Source organism: Aptenodytes patagonicus, chromosome 1 (assembly GCF_965638725.1).
Source record: "Aptenodytes patagonicus chromosome 1, bAptPat1.pri.cur, whole genome shotgun sequence".
In the NCBI taxonomy this organism is placed as follows: domain Eukaryota; kingdom Metazoa; phylum Chordata; class Aves; order Sphenisciformes; family Spheniscidae; genus Aptenodytes; species Aptenodytes patagonicus.
Window position 1 is genome coordinate 4,183,562 of NC_134949.1, and position 20,742 is coordinate 4,204,303.

Sequence of the window (20,742 nt, forward strand, 5' to 3'; positions counted from 1 at the left end):
TAGCAGCAGGCGCCAACAGCTCCCCATCATGCTGCCGTCTTGAATTTCAACCCTCTGCCTATCTCGCCAATAGAGAGTGTCACTATTTTCACTCAAACTAGCAGTTTGTGTTTGGAAAAGGAAGGGGAGAGAGGAAGGAGAATGGAAAGGGCGGGCTGGAGTTAACCTGTTAAAAACCCCACACTCAGTATTTTCTATAGGGAATAGCAGGAAAACGCAGCTTTGTACCAAACGTAGGCTTGGTAGACCAGCTGGGTGGCAAGAAGAAATCCAGCAACCAGCAATCCTGCCACTGGTGTGTGTCACTCACTGACTCCATGGCTGCAGTGTAGACCAAAGAACTGATGCTCTTGTGGGCTTTAAGGCTCTTCTGGTGAGCCACAGATGTGACGATGGGCTCTTGCTTGTAATGGAGCAACTGCTGAACGTTTTTTACACTGAAGCTCTGAAAGGGATAAACTCGCTCTTATGGCTGGAAGAATTTCACCATTCCTTCCAAGTCAGTCTTAAAGCTTTCTGTTGTTTCAGACTTGTGCCCTGCCTTAGTAAATCTTCACGCAGTCTTTTTTTTGCTCTCTCATGGGATGGAAAGAGATCTCTCAAGGGTGCCAGTCTGAATCCAGTGCAGTTCAGGCTGGGGAAATGCATTCATCTGCGTGGCCCTCACTTCTGCTTTGTATGTGTCCTGCCCTTGACCTGAGTCTCTTTTCCCTTGCCCTTGCAAGTGCCAATAAACCTTAGATCTTATCAGTGATTTCCTTGTTTCCTCCACTCAGGAAAACAACTCAGTTTTAATAATGTTTTATTTGATCTTTTTTTGAACTTGTTTCTAGTTTTTTTTTCCCCAAGGGCGGCGTGTGAGTTTCTGCTCCTTTCCTGAAGGCTTACATTTTCAGAGACAAGCCTTTAAGCAAAATTCAGCCTAATAACAGTGGTACTTGTGAGACCATTAGGGTGAAACTAGAGGCTAGTTGAAGGTTGGGAGGAAAGCTAATATACTACATGGGGACCTGCCTTTGGTCAGCATGGAGTTCAGCACCTCTCCCGATTCCCTTCATAGGAGCTGTGACTTTTGGCAAATCCCTAGGCTGGAGATGCTGATGAATGCCAATACTTACGTTGCTTGCTTTTAAGTACTGAAGAATACTCCAAGACCAACTTTGATTTGCTCGTTGCTTAACTGAGCTCACCTTGAGCTATTTAAAGATCAGCTAAGGTGCCTGGTCCTTACAGGGAAGCTAAATGAAGGTGGGCATAGAGGTGCCTCTGGAAGGAGACTCTCCCACCTGTCAGCCCTACTGACTCATGGGAACTTAGAATCATAGAATCATAGAATCATTGAGGTTGGAAAAGATCTCTAAGATCATCGAGTCCAACCGTCAACCCAACACCACCATGCCCACTAAACCATGTCCCTAAGTGCCTCATCTACTCGTCTTTTAAATACCTCCAGGGATGCTGACTCCACCACTCCCCTGGGCAGCCTCTTCCAATGTTTCACCACTCTTTCAGTAAAGAAATTTTTCCTCATGTCCAATCTAAACCTCCCCTGCCGCAACTTGAGGCCGTTTCCTCTTGTCCTATTGCTTGTTACTTGGGAGAAGAGACCGACCCCCACCTCGCTACGACCTCCTTTCAGGGAGTTGTAGAGAGCGATGAGGTCTCCCCTCAGCCTCCTCTTCTCCAGGCTAAACAACCCCAGTTCCCTCAGCTGCTCCTCATCAGACTTGTTCTCCAGACCCCTCACCAGCCTCGTTGCCCTTCTCTGGACACGCTCCAGCACCTCGATGTCCTTCTTGTAGTGAGGGGCCCAAAACTGAACACGGTATTCGAGGTGTGGCCTCCCCAGGGCCGAGTACAGGGGCACGATCACTTCCCTACTCCTGCTGGCCACACTAGTTCTGATACAGGCCAGGATGCCATTGGCCTTCTTGGCCGCCTGGGCACACTGCCGGCTCACATTCAGCCGGCTGTCGACCAGCACCCCCAGGTCCTTTTCCGCCAGGCAGCTTTCCAGCCACTCTTCCCCAAGCCTGTAGCGCTGCACGGGGTTGTTGTGGCCGAAGTGCAGGACCCGGCACTTGTCCTTGTTGAATCTCATACAGTTGGTCTGGGCCCATCGATCCAGCCTGTCCAGGTCCCTCTGCAGAGCCTTCCTACCCTCGAGCAGATCAACACTCCCGCCCAACTTGGTGTTGTCTGCAAACTTACTGAGGGTGCACTCGATCCCCTCGTCCAGATCATCGATGAAGATATTGAACAAGACCGGCCCCAAAACTGAGCCCTGGGGAACACCGCTCGTGACCGGCCGCCAACTGGATTGAACTCCATTCACCACAACTCTCTGGACCCAGCTGTCCAGCCAGTTTTTGACCCAGCGCAGAGTCCACCTGTCTAAGCCGTGAGCCGCCAGCTTCTCTAGGAGAATGCTGCGGGAGACGGTGTCAAAGGCCTTGCTGAAGTCCAGGTAGACCACATCCACAGCCTTTCCCTCATCCACTAGGCGGGTCACCTGGTCATAGAAGGAGATCAGGTTGGTCAAGCAGGACCTGCCTTTCCTAAACCCATGCTGGCTGGGCCTGATCCCCTGGTTGTCCCACTCATGCCTTGTGAGCGCCCTCAAGATGAACTGCTCCATAATCTTCCCCGGCACCGAGGTCAGGCTGACAGGCCTGTAGTTCCCCGGATACTCCTTCCGGCCCTTCTTGTAGACGGGTGTCACATCGGCAAGCCTCCAGTTGTCCGGGACCTTCCCTGTTAACCAGGACTGCTGATAAATGATGGAGAGCGGCTTGGCGAGCTCCTCCGCCAGCTCCCTCAGCACTCTCGGGTGGATCCCATCTGGCCCCACAGACTTGTGAGCATCCAGGTGGCGTAGCAGGTCATTGACTGCTTCCTCTTGGATTATGGGGGGTTTATCCTGGCTCGCTGTCCCTGTCTTCCAGCTCGGGGGGCCGAGTACCCTGAGGATAACTGGTCTGACTATTAAAGACTGAGGCAGAGAAGGCATTGAGTACCTCAGCCTTTTCCTCATCCTCAGTGACAATGTTCCCCCTTGCATCCAATAAGGGATGGAGATTTTCCTTGGCTCTCTTCTTGTCATTAATATATTTGTAAAAACTTTTTTTGTTGTCTTTAACAACAGCGGCCAGATTGCGTTCTAGCTGGGCTTTTGCCTTTCTCATTTCCTCTCTGCACGACCTAATGAGATCCCTGTACTCTTCTTGAGTTGCCTGCCCCTTCTTCCACAAGCGGTAAACTCTCCTTTTTGTCCTGAGTCCCAGAACTTACCTAAGGTCAGATGTAGGAGGACAGTGGGGTGGTTCCTACCTCCACACCAAGCTGGTGGAGCTTTAGGCAAACAGGCTTCCACCACTAGCAAGGAAATGGCCCCAGAGCTTCTTTGTTTTACAACCTGTGTCACAGTTCTCATCTGTCTGTGCAATCTCTCTCTCTGCCGCTGAGATGGATTCGTTATCTAAAGGGTCTGCTTGGATGGAGTACCATATCAGTACTCTTCCCCCAGACAGAAGGGGTTGGCAAAGCACACGGGCAGCCCTGTTTCAGTAGTGTGACCCACGTTGTTTTGCAAGCTGCCGGCCTCCTGGTGTGGGGAGGAATGCATGAAGTCTTTGAGGACTGCTGAGTGAGACAGTAGCACATTGTCCCAGACTGGGAAACCGTGGTCCATTCCCAGCTGTGCCACCGACCTGCTGTGATCCTGACCTGGATGCATCTGCAGGGGAAGCGCCTTGTCCAAGTTGTGCTGAAAATTCCCAAACTGGAGTTTGGCTTGAAAAACGTATCTGAGGGTATGTCCCATGACTGTCATAGAGATGAGGTGCCGTCTCATGATGAAGCTCCCTGAGGAACTGTGGAAAGGTTACTGGGGGACTGTTGGCTCGAGTGCTTCATACAAGTTGTATGGTGGGCAGGTAGCAGCCTGAATGGGTCTGGATGCACAATGCTTAGTGCCTGCTCAGTCAGCCACGCTTGGCTGCAACAGGATTGGAGTTTGCAGCTGAAACCCACTGAAATTACCAGTTCATTAGGCCCCAAAACTAACCTGTTGCAGCCTGTCAGAGTTCAGTGACAGAGTTCAGTTCACATGCTGTGTGTGACTAATTATCCACCCACTTTTTCAGGTTCAACAGCATCACAATATTAATATGATAAACAGAGGAAATCTTCACTTGGAAGAGATGGAAACCTTCCAGGGTGTGTCTTGAACCAAAAAAAAAATTCCTTGAGAGCAGTGGGGGGGACACGAGAGCTTAATCTGATCTATTGCTATCCTTTGAGTGTCTGACGTGCTGCTGCGAAGATAACAACATCGGATGGAGGGGCTGGAGTGTGCGTGAGGGTGGGGAGGAAATCTTCCCCTGCGGCTCTTCTGTTCCTTTGAAGTAACTGACTCACTGCAGTTTGTTTTTCCTGTTTAGTCATTTTGTTGCTGTGGTGACTGGCCCCATGGTGCTGCCTAAGTGCTAACAAGTGGAGGGCATGTTAATTCACAACTGTGCCCGGAGATAGCCACAGATAAGACTAATTCCCCCATGCTCCTGGTTTAGCCCAAGCTCCAGGACTGGCTGAGCTGTTGGGGACACTCTGCAGGCGAACGTGCTTGGCTGAAAGCCCCTGCAGCATCCCTTGACTTGTGCCTTTGAGCTGGAAGGCTGCGGTGAGTCAGGCACAGGGAGGTTTCATAGTTCATTGGTTCAGTCTTTGGAGCAAAGTGGGGTCAGATGGAGCTGAGGCTTGGGTGAGAGGTCTACACTGCCTTGCTAGAGGAAGCTATGTCTGTGGGGGTGGTTGTGGTACCTGCCCCTTGTCCCTGCATCAGCCATGAACTAATGATGCTGTTTGGGTTCTGTGATGGGCAAGTGGAGGAGGGGAAAAGGGCTGCTGGCATTGCTCATCTAGGGAAATAAAACTGGAGGCCCTTGACTGTGTTGTTAGGCTTGTGCCCCTCTGTAGAGTTGGGGTCTGAGGTGCCAAGGACCTGGCCAGGCTTCTGATGTGGGTGACTAGTGTTTACTGGAAATCCCATGGTTCAGCTGAGATCCTGAGAACTGCTGGGCATGACACAAGCTGTTGCACAAGGGTTGACTGCACCTCAGCTGTGCTTAGAGGTAGCTACTGTCAGGGGTAATGACAGTAGGGCTTCTCTTGCCCAAAGCTGGGTGTTTGAGGTAAGAAGGGGTAGGATGGGGTTGAGCAAACAATCTGTCAAGCCGTGAATATTACCCATGCAAACTGCTCATCCATCCATCCTGCTGGCTGGCATTGGGTTTCAGCTCTTCTGCAGCCATAGCCTGAGTAAAATCCGGCCTTTTTCCTCTTCCAGATGATGTGGCTGGAGGATGCCCCACGCGTGGCTCCGTCTGCATTGTGCAAACGCTCCAGGCCGGTGGCAGCCAGTTAGCTCAAAACAGCCTGTTGGTAGCTTCAAGTCTGAAGTTAGCTACTGAGAGCGTAGGTGTTCCTGGAGGCAATGGGCAGCCTTTTGATCACGCAGCAAAGCTGTGGGCTTTCTTACCTGGAGAGGTACTGGTGAGAGGTGTCAGTGCTCTATTTTGGCTCCCACAATTCAGACTGAGCCAGGAGCTGCTGTGCCAGGTAGAAATAAGGTGCTACCAGGCTAGGACACCACTCCTGAGCTTGCTGGCCATGGCTGAAGCTAACCCTGTAGCTCTGCTTGCTCTTCTGGCTGAGCTCTGGAGATAGCAAGCAGCTTGGGGGCCTGGGAAAAGGTCTACATTTGCTACAGCTGTTTACCAAATATGTGGCCTAGTTTTTGTACATCTCTACTGAGGCTGCAGCCTGGCCTGAACACGCATGTCTACATGTGAGCCCTGTCCCATGGTGAACAGAGCTTTTAGCTGCCTGTTCTGCTCTCAAGGGGGGTGGGGGTGGGAGCTGGGATACCAGGTCATCACGGTGTCTGTGCCCAAATCAATCTGGCTGTCATTGGAGAGATGGTCAAGGTGACCTTGAGACCTTCCCCATCTGCCAGAGAGGATTAGATCTTGCAGCAGACCCCTCTAGGGGTGCTTGACCCCTTCAACAAGCAGTATCAAGAAGAGCTGAGAACTTTCACTCCATCAGCATCTGTCTGTTCTCCTTTCTAGGCATTACTCTCTCCAGACATGGATTTTGATCAGTCTGAAAGCGACGAGGATATTTCAGGACTCCACGGAACAAACTAGAAGATGAAGCAGTCCAGCTATCAAGTGGTCATCTGACAACACTAAGGTGGAGGAAGGGAAGATGCACTGCGATCCTTGAGCTGGCCGAGGAAGGGCAGGGTGGGGAATGCTAGTTCACCCCTATGGATCTGCAGAGATCCTTTTGCCTGTCTCATCTAGACCTATCCTTCTGCAGCTGTCTCTTTGGGATGGTATCTGTGCCTCCTGTACAGGCTTGAGCAGTATCTGCTTTACCTGTCTGACACTAACCTGTACACATGCAGGCACGTTGAGGTTAGGGGTATGGATATGTACTTCCCCTGGCTGGCCAGCTGGGTGTAACTTTTTGTCAGGGCTAGAGACTGAAATCAAAAGATTGTCTGCTATTTTTATAGAAAAGAGAAAACAGAATCTCTCCTGTACTACCTGAACTGTGACACTTTTATATGCACAATACTCAAAAGAATTGGTTTGCAATATGTATTTAAATGTCTTGAATTGGGAAGATTGTCTCAGTGGATTTGACGCTTTTTACTGTTTTATAAGGAATGCAATAAATATTTGACCTAAAACTGCTTCATAAAAGAAATGCCTTCATGTGCTTAATGTTTTGCAAAACTCTAACGCTGTAAAGGGGAGGAGGGGGATCTGTTGAAATATTCCCTGACCAGTTCCTTATAGGGCAGATTGTCTTTCTGCAGTAATGCTATCCTAGTAAACCTACAGAAGAAGAGCTGAGCCACGGTGCTGAGTTTCTGTAGATGGGTTGTATGAGCCACGTCAGTGCAAAGATCTGATGCTGCAGCATCAGCCTGGGCTGGACTCCGGACTGGAACAGACTCGGAGATCGATCCCAGTTGCTACCTTACAAGTGAGTCTTTACCAGGAACTAGAAGTTGACTACTTTCCTTTTACCTAGTTTAAAATAAACATAAATCGCTGCAGGACCTGATTCAGAAACTAGATCTGAAGAGTCAACTGAAGCCCCATTCACCAGCCCTGATCTTCTGGGGGTAAGGGAATGGCCTCAGGTAGGACTGCTGCAGGAGAAGACCCCTGGGTCATCCCAGATCTGGCACCTTTTGCTCCAAGTGTGAGGTGCAGGGCTTTGCCCTTGCTCTCGTGTTAACATATTGTATTCATCTATAAACACACAAAAATGCGAAACACTTTGCAGCTCTCCTGGGGAGAGAGAGAGCACAGAGCAGCTGCGTAATGCACTCCCAGGCTGGGTGCAGCTGTGATGAGACCCATACAGAGTCCAAATGGTGGATAGTCCTCAGAGCAGGGCCTGACCCAGGATCCAGTGAACTGAAGCAGTAGACTCTGAGCCATAGACAGACTCTGCTTATTGCAAGACAGTCCCCAGAGGTGTTGGGCAGGAATTATCTTTTATTTTTCCCTCCCTCCCCTTTTCCTAATAAAATACACCTTATAAGGAGTAGAAAATAAAGGATTTGGATTTTCTAACCTAGACAGCTCAGCTTTTAAAAGTCTAAATCTGAGATCTTGTGAAGTTTTTTGGTTTTGTGGGGTTTTGGTGGGGTTTTTTTCCCTAACTTCAAAGTAGTTTAGAAGCATTAGATGCAAATCAAAGTCTTGCATGCCCCTTAGTGAACTAGACACGCTTGGCTACACTTGCAGCTCTGCAGCCTTATACTGTATTTCTGGAAATTAAGTCCTTTTTTGTTTCTTCCTTAATGAAGGGTCAAAATCCTACTTGTGCTGGCACATCACATGGTTTTTGGAACTCATGGCACACAGCTCTCTGAATAGATCATTTATATTGTTTAGTGAAATCAGTTTCACAATGCAACTTTTGCTTGTCTGGTGGAGTTCTGCCCTGGTTAAGGGCTGGAATAACTCTGTGCTGTTTAAGGTCTTGACTGAAAATAGCTTAAAACTGCTTCCCTATTAGAAACTTGCTCCCTATTTTGAAGTCTGCTGGTATTTTGGGTTTTGTTCTTGCTATAGGGCTTCACAGTGCAATGCTGCAGTATGTGAAGAGTGCAAATTCGGCCATAGCAAAGTCCTTGTCCTAAAATGGAAGGTGAGTGACGTGATCTTCGTCTTAGCCCTTAGATGAGGCTGGCTGAGAAGGCTCACAATAGGCGATAGCAGGGCAAGTACGATGCAGGGGAAGGTTGTCCCTCTCGAGCACTGCGTAGCCAGTGCTGTTTCAGCAACTCTAAATTCAGGAGTCCCGTTCCCTTGGCTGAAATGGTGGTGTGCAATTGTTTCCACTGGGCTCCAAAGTGATTGCTCAGCCCTCGTTCCTGAGCTGTCTGAGCAGCTTGCAATCTTTGACCATATCACAGCAAAACAAAGTGCTCTGTGACGCTCTTGGAGATGAGAACAAATGTGTGCTTATATGTGCAGTTGTTGCAGTGCACTTTCTGGGAGCTCTCTGTGCTACCACAAAGGGCTGTGAGGACTAAGCCTGGACGCATTCTGCTTCTGAGGGAAGTGGTGTGATGCCCCCTTTATAGATGGGGAAAGCTGAAGTTTACAGTCCGTGACCTGCCTTTGCTCTTACTGCTCTTGGGGCAGCAGGAGCACAAACTCTGGTTTCCTATGTCCTGTGCTACTGTATTTAAAGGTTGGATCAGTCTTCTCTACGTGGTTAAATTCTCAGTTTAGTGCAAGAGTAGACCCCTGGGGTCTGTTCACACAATACTTCTCACTTCCTACCAAGTGTATAGAGGCTGAAGAACAACATTGACCTTTAATTTTCTGCTGAAATTACTTTAGTTCCCAGCTTATTTTTATCTTGTGAGTGGTTCTTTCAGCCATCTGGTAATAGGAGCTTGTCCAGCAACATAAAACATACGTAACCTTAGTTTCAAAGCCTGTTTTATCTTTGCCAAATGAAAGCTTCACTGCAGTGTTCACTGTAAAATATTTATTGTGAAATGGATAACTGGAGCCTTAACAAGAACTTGAGTATATTGCTCCAGGTGCTTCACGTGGCTGGGAAGTTGGACTTGATCACTGTTCTTTTCAGGCCCTGAAAGAAATAATGTTTCCTTGGCTGGAGGAGGAGGAAAAGGAGTAATGAGGCACCTGAAGCATTAGCAGTATGTGTGTGTATATACATATCTATATACAGGAGAGATGAGATGAGAGGAGAACCTAAGCCAATCGCTCCCCTTAGCAACACACTTCAACAGCAAAATGTGGGCGGAGATTGAAGACTCCAAAGAAATCTCTTTTCAGTGAGGACAGTATGAAGAAGACACCTGCCGAACCCTGGACTGTCTAGAAGTTCACTGCAACTATCCTGTTCACCTTGTGCTAGTGAAATGGGAGGTTATTTGGGAATGGGCTGGGTGAGCCTCCTACTGTCTGCTTGAGTGGAGAATTCAACTTCACAGATGCTTTTTCTCATCTTATTCCTGGGCCATGAGCATTAGCATCTTAGGTTATTGCATGCTCAGGCCTGTGCTGAAGGTCTTGCCTTCAGTTCTCCCTTGCAGGAGAGCTATTTCTCAAGATAGCTGGGCCCAAAGCAGTAGTTTTGTCTTTATGTTTTGTTCCAAAGTATGAGCCTTGACATGAGTTTTGCACTAACTGAGCTCTCTGTAAGGGTCTTCCAGAGTGCAATTAAATCTAGCTGGTTGCTTTCAGCTGGTTCCCTCTTCCCCACAGCACATGGTGTGAATAAGCAGCCATGCTTGCTACCTGCTCCGCTGCCACAGTGCTAGCAGTACGAACTAGATGATCAAACAACTGGAAAACCACCACCCCACCCCCAGCAGCTGGAACTCCTACAGCAACAATATGATTTAATTTTTAAGTGTGCAAAAAATCAGTCAAGATTGAACCTATTTCTGTAGGTCTTTGGCAACTCTGTTTTATCCTAACACATGGATGTCATTTAGCTCCTGGAGGTGCTTCCACACCCACCCTCCTTCCTTTCAGTTCTGGAAAGGCAGAGTATACATGAGCTCAATTTGGCCTTGTCATGTAAATGTCTTTGTGGTTGTCGAAGTCCTCTTTGGCCGAGTTCTCTACTAAGCAAACTCCCCTGTGGCTGATCTATAGCATTATTCAGTGATGCCTCACTTCAAAATAGACCACAGCCTTGCAGTTTGGATTTGGAGGTTTCTTTGCAGAGCAGCACCACCTGCAGTGGGGGTGGCTGGCAGACCCTTCTGTAACCTCCTGCTGCCAAATTCCTGCTGCGTATAAATTCCTGCAGGGTAAGGAAGGAGAAAGAGCCAGGGAACTTGGGATGAAAAATTTTGGACAATTTGGAGTAAATAAAGACTTCCTCCCTGATTAGGAAAGCAGCTAGAAATGTCAAGTCTAAATTCAAGAGGCTGCTTCATAGGGTCATAAGCTATCACAGGTGCTGGTTCATCATCCTTTAAAGAACTTAAATCTCTGCTAAGCAGAAGTGATGCTCTGCTCAAGGAGGTGGCAGGTCTGTTGGAAGCTCATGGTGGAACTTTGTTTCTCTCTGAGGGAGTAAAGACTCAAGAAATCACTAAACCTGCAATGTTTTTTTAAATGAGATGCTTCATGGAATGGGAGCCTGCTGAAGACCAGAGGTGCTTTTTAAGCATGCAGCCTGTGCACTGAGACAGCAATAAACCACAGGAAGGTTTTCACCACTGTTTTAAGGGTCTGTAATGGTTCGGGGAACATCATGCTTAGTCGCAAATCCAGACCCCATCCCAATAACCAAGAAAGCAATACCCTCTTGTGGCCTGTTGATTTAAGGTTTTGATTTTTTTGTTACCTCTTTGATGCTAATGGATGAATATCTACCCACCTCTCCTCTCTCTCTCTTCTTTCCCCAGGGACCATGGTAGGAGAAGGTGCTCCAAGTCACTTCTTTGCAAGGCATATCACCCAAGGTTGTCTCTCTAGATAGGCACTGTGCTGTATGATCTCTGTCTCACTGGGTGACCCATCAGCCCCCGGGGGTATTGCACAGATCCCTGCATACGTTTATTTTAAGGCCAGCAGCTCTCTGCACTGTTCGATACGAGTGCTGGCCTATTTCTCCCTCCCCTCCCACTGGGAGAGCACCGATCACGCCTTTAAACACATCCTCAACCCTTCCCCCCAAACCTCCTTGTCTTCAGGAATTTGATGAACAACGTTCATCTAGCATGAAAGAGAGACAGCTGATTTCCGAGGGCAAAAAGCCTTGGTTTCTTTGGCACCAGAAAGTAAAGAAATACTCATAAGTTGCCTAGCTCTAGAGGCTTCAGAAGGGAACCGCTGTCACACATGCTGCTGCAATGCACTGCTATGATTGGTCTTAAAGGCTGTTAATCGTCCCAAAGCTGTTCCCTGTGTCGAAAGGATGAGAAGCCAAATAGTCCTTATAGCTCCCATCAATCAGTTTGTCCGCATTGTTTTTGGCAAACCAGCAGTCAACTTCCTGCTGGCCATTGTAGATCCTCCTCTGCTTCCACACGACAGGAACCAGCCGTCCCTTCACCTTCAGGGTGTTTGTAGGGTTTGGCTGTAATGCTTCAGTTTGGTTCTGACCAACCTGCTGATGGCTTGTGTTTAGAGATTCCTGAAGAAGTTTAACTTCGTGGTTCAAGAACTGACCTGCAAGGCAAAATAAAATAGACTCCGTGACTGACTGTTTTATGCCTGTTTATAAGTTGTTTGGTTTTGTTTTTTTAATAGACCACGTTTTGAGGATTCTTAGCATATGGGGTTGTAAAAGACTTCTCTGCAATAGCAGGATGAATCTAGGTCCTGCAATTCTTTTCTAAATCTCACAAACACAGAGATAGAGATTAGAATAAAACCCGATTTCTTTTTTCACTGATCGAGATACATTGGCTGAGCTAAAGAGCTTTATGAGCTGCTAGTAGCAAGTGCCCCTCTGTGGGCTGTGGTTATTAGAGGATAAAAAACCCCATACAAAGCCCATCAGCAAGCAGAAAGAAGATCTAGGCACGAAGCTCAAGTTCTCTTCCCTTGCCGTCTTGGGGGCAAGTTCTTTTTGGCCAAACCTAAGTGTGGATTTAGAGGTTTGCACATGCAAGCAGCCCAAATCCAAAACTCCACTCCTGAAGAATCGTTTCCTGCTTAACCTAGGGGTGCCTGAATGTCACGGAAATTATGGCTTCAGTCTTAGAGTTCTGCAGCTGTACATGGCCACATCACTACTTGTCACTGGCTGAAAGAATCCAACCATCTAGACATTCTCTGAGCCTTTCTAAAGCCTAATTGCTCTCAAAATGTGGGGATGGCTCTTCTTTCACTTTATGTTTGAAAGAAAGGGGCCACAAAAACTACTGATGAGATCAAGAAGATCTCAATTGGGCTCAGGTGTAAACAGCTCAGTCCTGTGAAAACAGACCCTTTGGACATGTGCAAGTGCAGTACTTGAAGGCTAAGCCAATGGTCCCTGGCAATGGGCTATCTCTTTGACTAGAGCTCTCTTTCAGAATCTGCAAGACCTCAGTTGACTGTCCTCTCTGCCTAGAGAGATTCAGACCCTACTTTGCTATGTCCCTGAGAGCACATTAGCAGCTGGGCTATTCTGAATTAGGACTACTGTTAGAGAATCTCTTATTGGTGCCTTATTCAGGGTTCTTGTGCAATATTTGGTTTCTGTCTCTGTATTGGGAACACCAGGCATGTGTATTCTGATGACAACTGTATTGAACAATCATAGAAAGAGTGGAAATGTGAAAAACGGGCACAGCCCGTAGCTAGGATAGTGGGAGATAGCTCATACAGAAAAAGATGGGAGAGAAGTTGGGGATGCTAGCAATAGAGAAGTTGTTTGGGATTGGAAGTAAAAGCCTCACCTGGGAACTTAATCCTCACCTACCTTGTTTATTACCTCCTGTCTCTGTCCTTTAAAACTGCTTGGAAGGATCATTTTTCTCTGGCTTACAGCTCTGAATCTGAGAACCTGCTACCTACCCAGTAGCCCATGGGAGACAGAAGAGAGGCCTTTACTGTTGGAGATGTAGAAGCCCAGGTGATCCCTCTGATACGGGGCTGGCTTCTTGTAATGGTGGATGAGGATGACAAAGCTGATTGTGTCTCGTATCGTCACAGTGATGTTGGAATTGGCAGAGATGGACACCTCGAGGCTGCTGCTCCGCACAATGGCACTCCGATCACAGGACAAAAGAAGTCTTTCCCCATCATCCAGGATGATTCTTTTGGGTGTGATCTCTAGGTAAGATCTCTCTGGCTTATTGCTGAGGATAGTGATGGTGCTGAAGTAAGTCCGATGCTTCTTGTGGCCATTGGGTGGTGCAGGAGCTCCAATTAGTTGCCCATTCACAGTTACACCTTGCAGGAAAATAATCAATAAATGAAAGCTGGAACCAAGAATAGGTCTATTGTCTCAAATATATAAGCCTTGCAACTGAGGACATGCAGATTCACCACCTCATGCTCAATTATTTCACCTACCAGTATTCAAAGCAGTGTGTCCAGTCTGTTATAAATTGATTACCTTATACAGGGCACCTAAATTTACTCAAGCTCAGAAATACTGGCCTTCCCTGAAGACGGGTGCCCCCAGCCCCATTAGTCCCAGCATTGTGTACACAGTGCTACAGGATAGGGTCAGCTGCTCCTCAGCACAGCCACTTCCTAAGCTCCATCCAACCTTAGACCTACCTATCATCAAGACAATGATGTGCAGGGTTTTGAGCCACATAAGACAAATATTTATCTTCCTGACTGCTATAGCCTGACCAATTGTGGTACGATTTACCTCGATCACATATTTATTGATGCATAACTCAAACCTGGGCAAACATACCAGATCTTGGAGGACTAAGAAAAGCTGCTGGCAGGCCTGCTTTTCTTCATATCACCAACTGGCATAGGGACTGAACTTCTAGGAAGAGGACCTGGGTGTATTTGAATGCTGGTGTCTCAGAGTATCTCAGGGTAGTAGACAGTTGGAGTTTGATGTCCCTCTCTCCCTGACTCCTAAGAAGAGAACTAGCCTGGGAAGCCACAGAGTAAGGGTCACTTTTTTGACCAACATGCTGAAGACTGAGCAGGACCTGTAGTGAAGTGCTAAACCTCCTCAGGTGGCAGTGTAAGAAATTCAGGTTCTCTCTGTGTCACAGCAGAATAGGACCCTGAACCTTGCACTCCTATTGGGTTATTTTCAGTTTCACCAGTGCTGCTTTTCTAGCTTTCCTCAGTTTTGCCCCAAAAGAACGACTTTTGAGTGGTCTAAGGTGCAGATCACACTGAGTCAGCTGAAGCCTAGATGTCCACACTAAGATTCCCAGTCATTTTAATGATTTTTGTGACTTCCTGTCCTTAAGACAGTGTCTCACTTCCCACAGGTCTCTGAACAGCTACTAGACAGTAACAATTCAGGAGGAAATTTGTGGCTAACCCAAGCTAGACCCAAGCCATCAACACTGAGATAAAATATCTCCATATCCCATCATTGCTGATGGAGTCCCTCATTTCTGTCTTCATAGACTCAGCTTGCTAGTGCTACTGAGTCTGTTTTTCTCAAGCTTATTCCACATTTGAGCCACAGAATCACTCAAAGCTGTAGCACAAACAGTCTGTGAAAGAAGTTTAAGGGAAACATTGCTAGGAGCTGGATCTTATTCACTAAGGCAGGCATGAGCACAGAAATATGGAGGCTAGACCACTGCCACACAGAACAGAAATCTAACTTTATTGTGGGGTTGTTTATCTTGTTTGTAAAACAAGTCTTAGCATTGTCTCTGGTTTTGACACCCCTTCCTCCCACCGTTTCCATGCTCAGGACATAATCTGCTTATTAGCTGCCCTGCTTAGAATTCCAGATCGGATCAGACCACAGTTTGGGCCCCTGGGGATCAGACTGGTTTGGGCAAAGCAGATCCTGAATCGTGTGGGTTTTCTCAAGACTGTCATGACTCGGTAACCATTTTGGTGGTCCCTTCACTGAAGCAGCCTCAGTGCTTGGTTAGCCTGTTTGGATAATTTGCTCAGTCCTGAAGCAAACAGCACCGTAAGTAAAAAGTGAAGTACCAATAACAGAGCCATTTTGGTGAGTCCAAATCTTTTATTTGCATGTTGTGACTTTGTAACTAGAGGGCTGATGGAGTCACACCATCAAGAAATGCACTGTCTGTGCAGCAGAAAGCTGAATCCCCTGTGTAATCTCTCGGCATGGAAGTGGCTGCATGGTTTATGCAAACACTACATGCAGTATGCGAAATGCCTGTGGCTGTTCATTCAGCTGTGGCTGTTGTAGCCCCGGTCAAGTGCAACCCCCAGACCATACTGGGTCCAATCATCAGGAACTGAGCTCTCCAGTCTAGCTGGCCTGAAGGGGTGCAGTGTGGTCCTCATGCACTCAGGTAGGTCTCTTGGCTGTTTACGTGTAATTGCTGCTCCCTTGATTCCAGTCAATGAAGACCTGAACTAGGAAAAGTTTGTATACACATAAAGGCCAGTTCTCTCTATGGTTAGGTCTAATCTGTTGACAAACACTTCTGTAGATTAATTGTGTATGTAACAGTGGCCTCCTCCTTGCTTAGGCTTGCTGTGAATTTACTTATAAGCTATGATAAAGTTGGAGGTCAGTAAGTGCAAGTGAACAGTTTACCTCCCCTTCTAATCCAGGTGATTAGAGCCAGAAAATTCATGTGCACCAATTTTCCATTGCCTGGCCAGAAAAGCAACTTTTTCTAATTTCCTGCCGCTTTCTTGCCTATGAAGCACCTTGGTGATTAGTCCTATTGCTAGAGAGCTGGCCTTGCGCTTCAGCTTTCCTCCACAACCACCTGCTTTGCTTGGCTGCTCACCAGATTCCTTATGATCAGAGACCAGTCGGAGAATGTCCCCTGGTTCTCCATCAATATTGAAGCAGATAGAGAACTTGCTGGAGGGAAAATCAATGACAAAGTGAGGGTCTCCGTCCGCTGAGAAGACATGGAAAAAGAGATAAATGTGAGAGACTTACACAAAACTGCAGTGTCCAAGAATGTAACAAAACTGCTTTTAAAAGTGTGTTTGTGCCTGTTTTTTCTAAGACCTCCTGGTTTGTTGTTTTTAGACAGTCGGATGGAGTTTGCCAGGAAATGCCAAGTTTTGCTTTGTTTTTCACAAAGATTATTTTGTTTTGTTTTATTTTTCTCACAAAAGAGGTTGGATGGTTGGATTTTCCATGAAAACTCAAAACCCAAAGCAGTCCAGGTGAAAATCAGGATATTTTCTTCCTGGAATATAATTTCAGTGTTTTATGGGAATTGTCATGGAGGTGTTTTATAATCCTCTTCTCCATACTCTGTTGGGAGGCTACATCCCCCACAGCACACAAAAATGTATCCTCTAACCAAGGACTGCTGCATGGGCACACCTCACACCGAACCTTCCTGGTCCTCGATATCAGATTGGAGCAGTCAACAGCAGATTTTAAACAATCCCATGGCCTTAATTTTTCGACAATCCTTGACCTATCATCAAGTACCCGGTAGCTGTTATTAATAGTAACACAAGCCAAAACCCTAGTTTTTAAGGTAAATTTGACATTATCCAGTGAAATTCAAGTCTAAATTCTTGGTCTGGGCTTATTCTTCAGTGTTTAATGTATGAAAAGGATGTTAAGTAGAGGTGCAGAACCAACAGAGAAATAGCAAAACACTATAGAATTTTCTTCTTTTTTTCCCTTCGACAACACTTTTTATTTTTCAGCAACATTACTTCATAAAATGTTTTTTGACTAGTTCTAGTACAGAGAGAACGTGCTTCCTGTCTCCCCTAATCTACAGAAGCCTCAAACATGAGGATCAAGTATTGTAGATCATCTGCCTTGCTATGTTTCCTCACACTTCTCATTACTGATCCTCTCTCTATTTTGTTTTTGTTTTCATTTTCCTCTCTACTCTGCAGGTCTAGTAAATAGGATTTTGGCTGCTCCGACCACAGTGGCATGCAACTGAGGTTTCCATAAAACAACCACTATTATTTTGGATTATTAAAGGCATGAAAACAGGCACTGACCTGAAGTTTTGGAGATTTTAATTCTTTGTTTATCTTGCTGTCTGCGTATACCTAGAGGTGGGGAAGGAAGGCTGTTACAATTAATTACTGACCAGCAGAAAGAGCCATAGTATAATAATGTTCCCAAAATATTATTCAGCGAGATTATGGGACATATTCCTGCAGCAACTTTAAGCTTCATTTAGAATACCAGTTTTTCTTCAATAGTTTCTACAAAGCAGTAATTTCTTCCAGGGGGTGAGTCAGGTGCCTAAAAGCTTTGTTCAAGGTCACCCAGCCCACAATTAGCAAAATCAATATGAAAATCTCAGCTTTCTGTTTACCACCCCTCGGTTCATTGGCTAAATCATCCCTGTTGCCAAAGTCAGACATCAGACATTACCTATGCAAAAAGATTTCTTACCAGCACATGGTTATTTTTCCCTCATACCTGGTGGTGCCTTGTGTCCCTGCAAGCTCTGCAACTTCTCACCAATGCCATCAGTAGAAGGGCTGATAAACTCCTCTTGAGGTGGTTCTGAATGGAGCCCAGCCTCTCTCATCTTCAGAACGGTGAAGGGAGTAACAAAATTGTAAGTCAGTGCCATTGACTTGGCTTTCTCCATCAAATAATCTTTTTCCTGATTGTCATCACTCTTCAACCGAGAGTTAAGCAATTCCTTGATGGTGAGGTAACTCCATGCCCTCTCAATGTAATTTTTATCACCTTTGCCATCTTCCAGGCCGGGGACACCTCTGATGTCATTCCTGCTTGGCAGGTCAATAGCCACATCTGTTTTGAGGAGGATGTACTTCTTGGAGTTGCTAGCAGTCACCTCCACATGGAGACTATCTGAGGTGTGGTTGATGAGTTTGCCAGCTATTATAATTTCAGAGCCATTGAAGTAGTTAGGGAAGAAGTTCTGGGTGACTTGCTCCACATTGTCTTCAGGGTAATCAACACGGATGTCAGAGAGAAGGGGTGTTCCTATTTCATCATAGAACCTTAAACAAAGACACGTTTCTCACCATTAGTACTGTTCATTCAAGTGTATGCACACACTCTTGCACTTATACATGGCCAAGGATACAGTCAGACTATCTAATATGGCTCCTAAGACATTCAGGAGCAGTTAGAGCTACCAGGCCCCAAATTTAACTACTGCATCCACTGTAACTGGGCCCAGAGAGACGGGGGAGTCTCTACCCTTAGAGATTTTCAAAACTTGAGTGGACAAGGCCCTGAGACACCTCAGCTAAATTTGAAGTCTGCTCTTCTCTGAGCAGAAGGCTGGATTACATGACCTCCAGAGGTCCCTTTCAACCAAAATTATTCCCTGCCTCATTTTAGTTTTCAGTGTTTCTTCGGCATCTAAACAGAGTCTCTTAAGTATGTTCAGAAGCATCCCAGCATGGCCTGGCAGTTCACCTACCTTCCACTATGATTCCAGAGCTCTGCAAGGAGATATTTGTGACCACTTAAGTTTGCTTAAGAGGACCTGTCCATTAAAAATAAATTCTTGGCTTCTCAGGCTCACAGAAAACACCCTAGTTATTTCAAAATGTACTTAGAAGAGATGCTGTTACCCACAGTTTTCTAGTGGTATTATGCATGGTATTCCAGAGCCAGAAACTGTACGATCACGATGCTAGGTCCACCAAAGCTGGAGAGTATCTGAACGAAAGCTTCTCTATCACTGGAAGAGCCCTAGATACTACCGTTTGGGATGGTCAGTGTAGGACAGGCAGGAATACGGTTTTCTGAGGGCCAAAGGAGAAAGAAAATCAAGAAGGAATCTCGTTATGCCCCCATAAATGAAGACATTTCCAAGGAATGGAGGGATCCTAACTGCTAAGTACAGGCGGCCTGGCAGAAGAGAACTCACTGCTACCTTATTGCTGGTTTCCTGTTGGAGCAAGGCTTCTGTGGAACCAGAGGGCTTAACCCTATAATGCCCTGTTAACGTGACCTACCATACTTCAGAGAATACCTCGCAGCAGACAGGCCAGAAAGCCTTTACAAGGGGTCAAGGCCTAAGTTTACAGTACTGTGTTTTCCCTGCAGCAATGTCCTTTTGATGGATCTTCCCAAGCTGCTCCAAGAATGCCATATTTCCCATTTAAATGCCAAACTCCTCATCTTTTGGCAAGTCATTTGAGTCTAATTTGGTAAATAAACAAAGAATTGGCCTCAGCCTTTTTTTAGCTCAAGCTGCATTTATTTTTTACATCTGCTTAAACAGATTGTCTGGAAGCTAGAGTCGCACTTTCTGTTTTATTCTCTTTCCAAGAAAACCCAAATCCTAAATTGGTTAACTTTCTTTTGAAGTCTCTCTGAGCACTCAGTGTCTTTGATGCAGAGACCTCGTCACATTCTAAAACATGAGTGAATTAAACCCGAGAAGTCTCTGTGAAATAATTCCTGGGTTGTAACAAATGGTGGAGTGAGAGATACAACCTGTCTTATAGTACAATGCAAGGAAATATCTGTATAAAAATACAACCCTCTGACCACAAAAATCAGAAATTACACTGGTGTCCATGTAGATTTTCCCTCCAACAGTGATTTGAATTGGCCTCCAGCAAGTGATTGTGCTTTTCTGTATAAATTTGGCACCAGATGCCAAATGGGTTTGCCATCACTGAGCTTGATAAACAGTGAGCTGTTTTTCAGATAGAGGTGTTTGAACAAGTACTTGCAGTGCTGGGTTCCTGCAGCCTAATCAATCAGCACATCCTTCATTTGCCAGGGAACGCCATTTGCTATCCAAAATGCATGTTCTGAGAAGCAAATGACATGGGCGGAGTGGCAGATGGATCTACGCAATCCAGTTTAAAAGGAAGACATTCTTGTCCGCACATAACCACCACAGAAAGAAAAGCTTTAGTGGAACGTGCATGGTCTTATTGCTCCAGATGAATTAGACGCTAGCTAGGCGAGAGGTCTCTGCTCAATGACTGTCTCTTTTTGGTTTCTGACGTTCAAAACGCTAACATTTTGGTAGTGAAAGCCAAACATTTTTGCTTGGAAAATACTGACACACTGCCTGACATTTTAGACAGAGCTGTGGTTCAGATATCTTTTTGCTGTTCCTCACTCGGGTATCCCTTTAGACTACAGCTCCCCGATCACAGAAGAGGAGTAAAATCTAGTCCTGTTGCATGATGAGGATTACAGGAAACTTGTGAGGAGTTCGGGGCACAGAATGAGAGAATGAAGCGACTATATGATCATCCCAGGAATGACCCTTGTGTATTTTTCAAAGTCGAATATTTTGGAGTTTGGGCAAAAGGTTATTGTTTTCAAAAAATAAATAATTTTCTGCCCCAAATTGGGACCTTCATTCCTGAGCCCCTCCATGCTGTTTATGTTGTCAATTTGAAGTGAGCAATGCATCCTTTCCTCCCTCCATCCACCTGTGGAGAGGTGGCACTCATGCCTCCCATCTCTCCAGGTTTACATGCCTAAAACAATGATCTGAATTAGGGAAACAAATGCCTTGTTCTGAGGGGCTGGGAAGCTCCAGTACAGCTCAGGGGGTCTGCTAGGAAGGAGACAATTTCTGGGTAGGCATCCTCAGTATCTGAGTGTACTCTGCCTCTCTCAACC

At 46.2% G+C, this 20,742-nt stretch overlaps 1 protein-coding gene and 1 pseudogene across 2 annotated transcripts in view; one reads left to right on the top strand and one right to left on the bottom strand.

Moving 5' to 3' along the window:
• The window catches only part of LOC143165689 (store-operated calcium entry regulator STIMATE-like), a 42,154-nt pseudogene extending 35,381 nt beyond the window's left edge, over nucleotides 1–6,773 (top strand). Inside the window, exons 8-9 of the transcript XR_012996303.1 lie at nucleotides 5,348–5,553; nucleotides 6,132–6,773. The product of XR_012996303.1 is annotated as a store-operated calcium entry regulator STIMATE-like (transcript). The remainder of the gene's footprint in view (nucleotides 1–5,347; nucleotides 5,554–6,131) is intronic.
• Nucleotides 6,774–9,075: 2,302 nt separating this feature from the next.
• The window catches only part of ITIH5 (inter-alpha-trypsin inhibitor heavy chain 5), a 53,011-nt gene continuing 41,344 nt past the window's right edge, over nucleotides 9,076–20,742 (bottom strand). The window contains exons 10-14 of the mRNA XM_076349223.1: nucleotides 17,584–18,137; nucleotides 17,154–17,204; nucleotides 15,956–16,072; nucleotides 13,095–13,472; nucleotides 9,076–11,759 (exon numbers count right to left, since the gene is read on the bottom strand). Coding sequence (XP_076205338.1) covers nucleotides 11,461–11,759; nucleotides 13,095–13,472; nucleotides 15,956–16,072; nucleotides 17,154–17,204; nucleotides 17,584–18,137 — 1,399 coding nt within the window. The 3' untranslated portion in view covers nucleotides 9,076–11,460. The remainder of the gene's footprint in view (nucleotides 11,760–13,094; nucleotides 13,473–15,955; nucleotides 16,073–17,153; nucleotides 17,205–17,583; nucleotides 18,138–20,742) is intronic.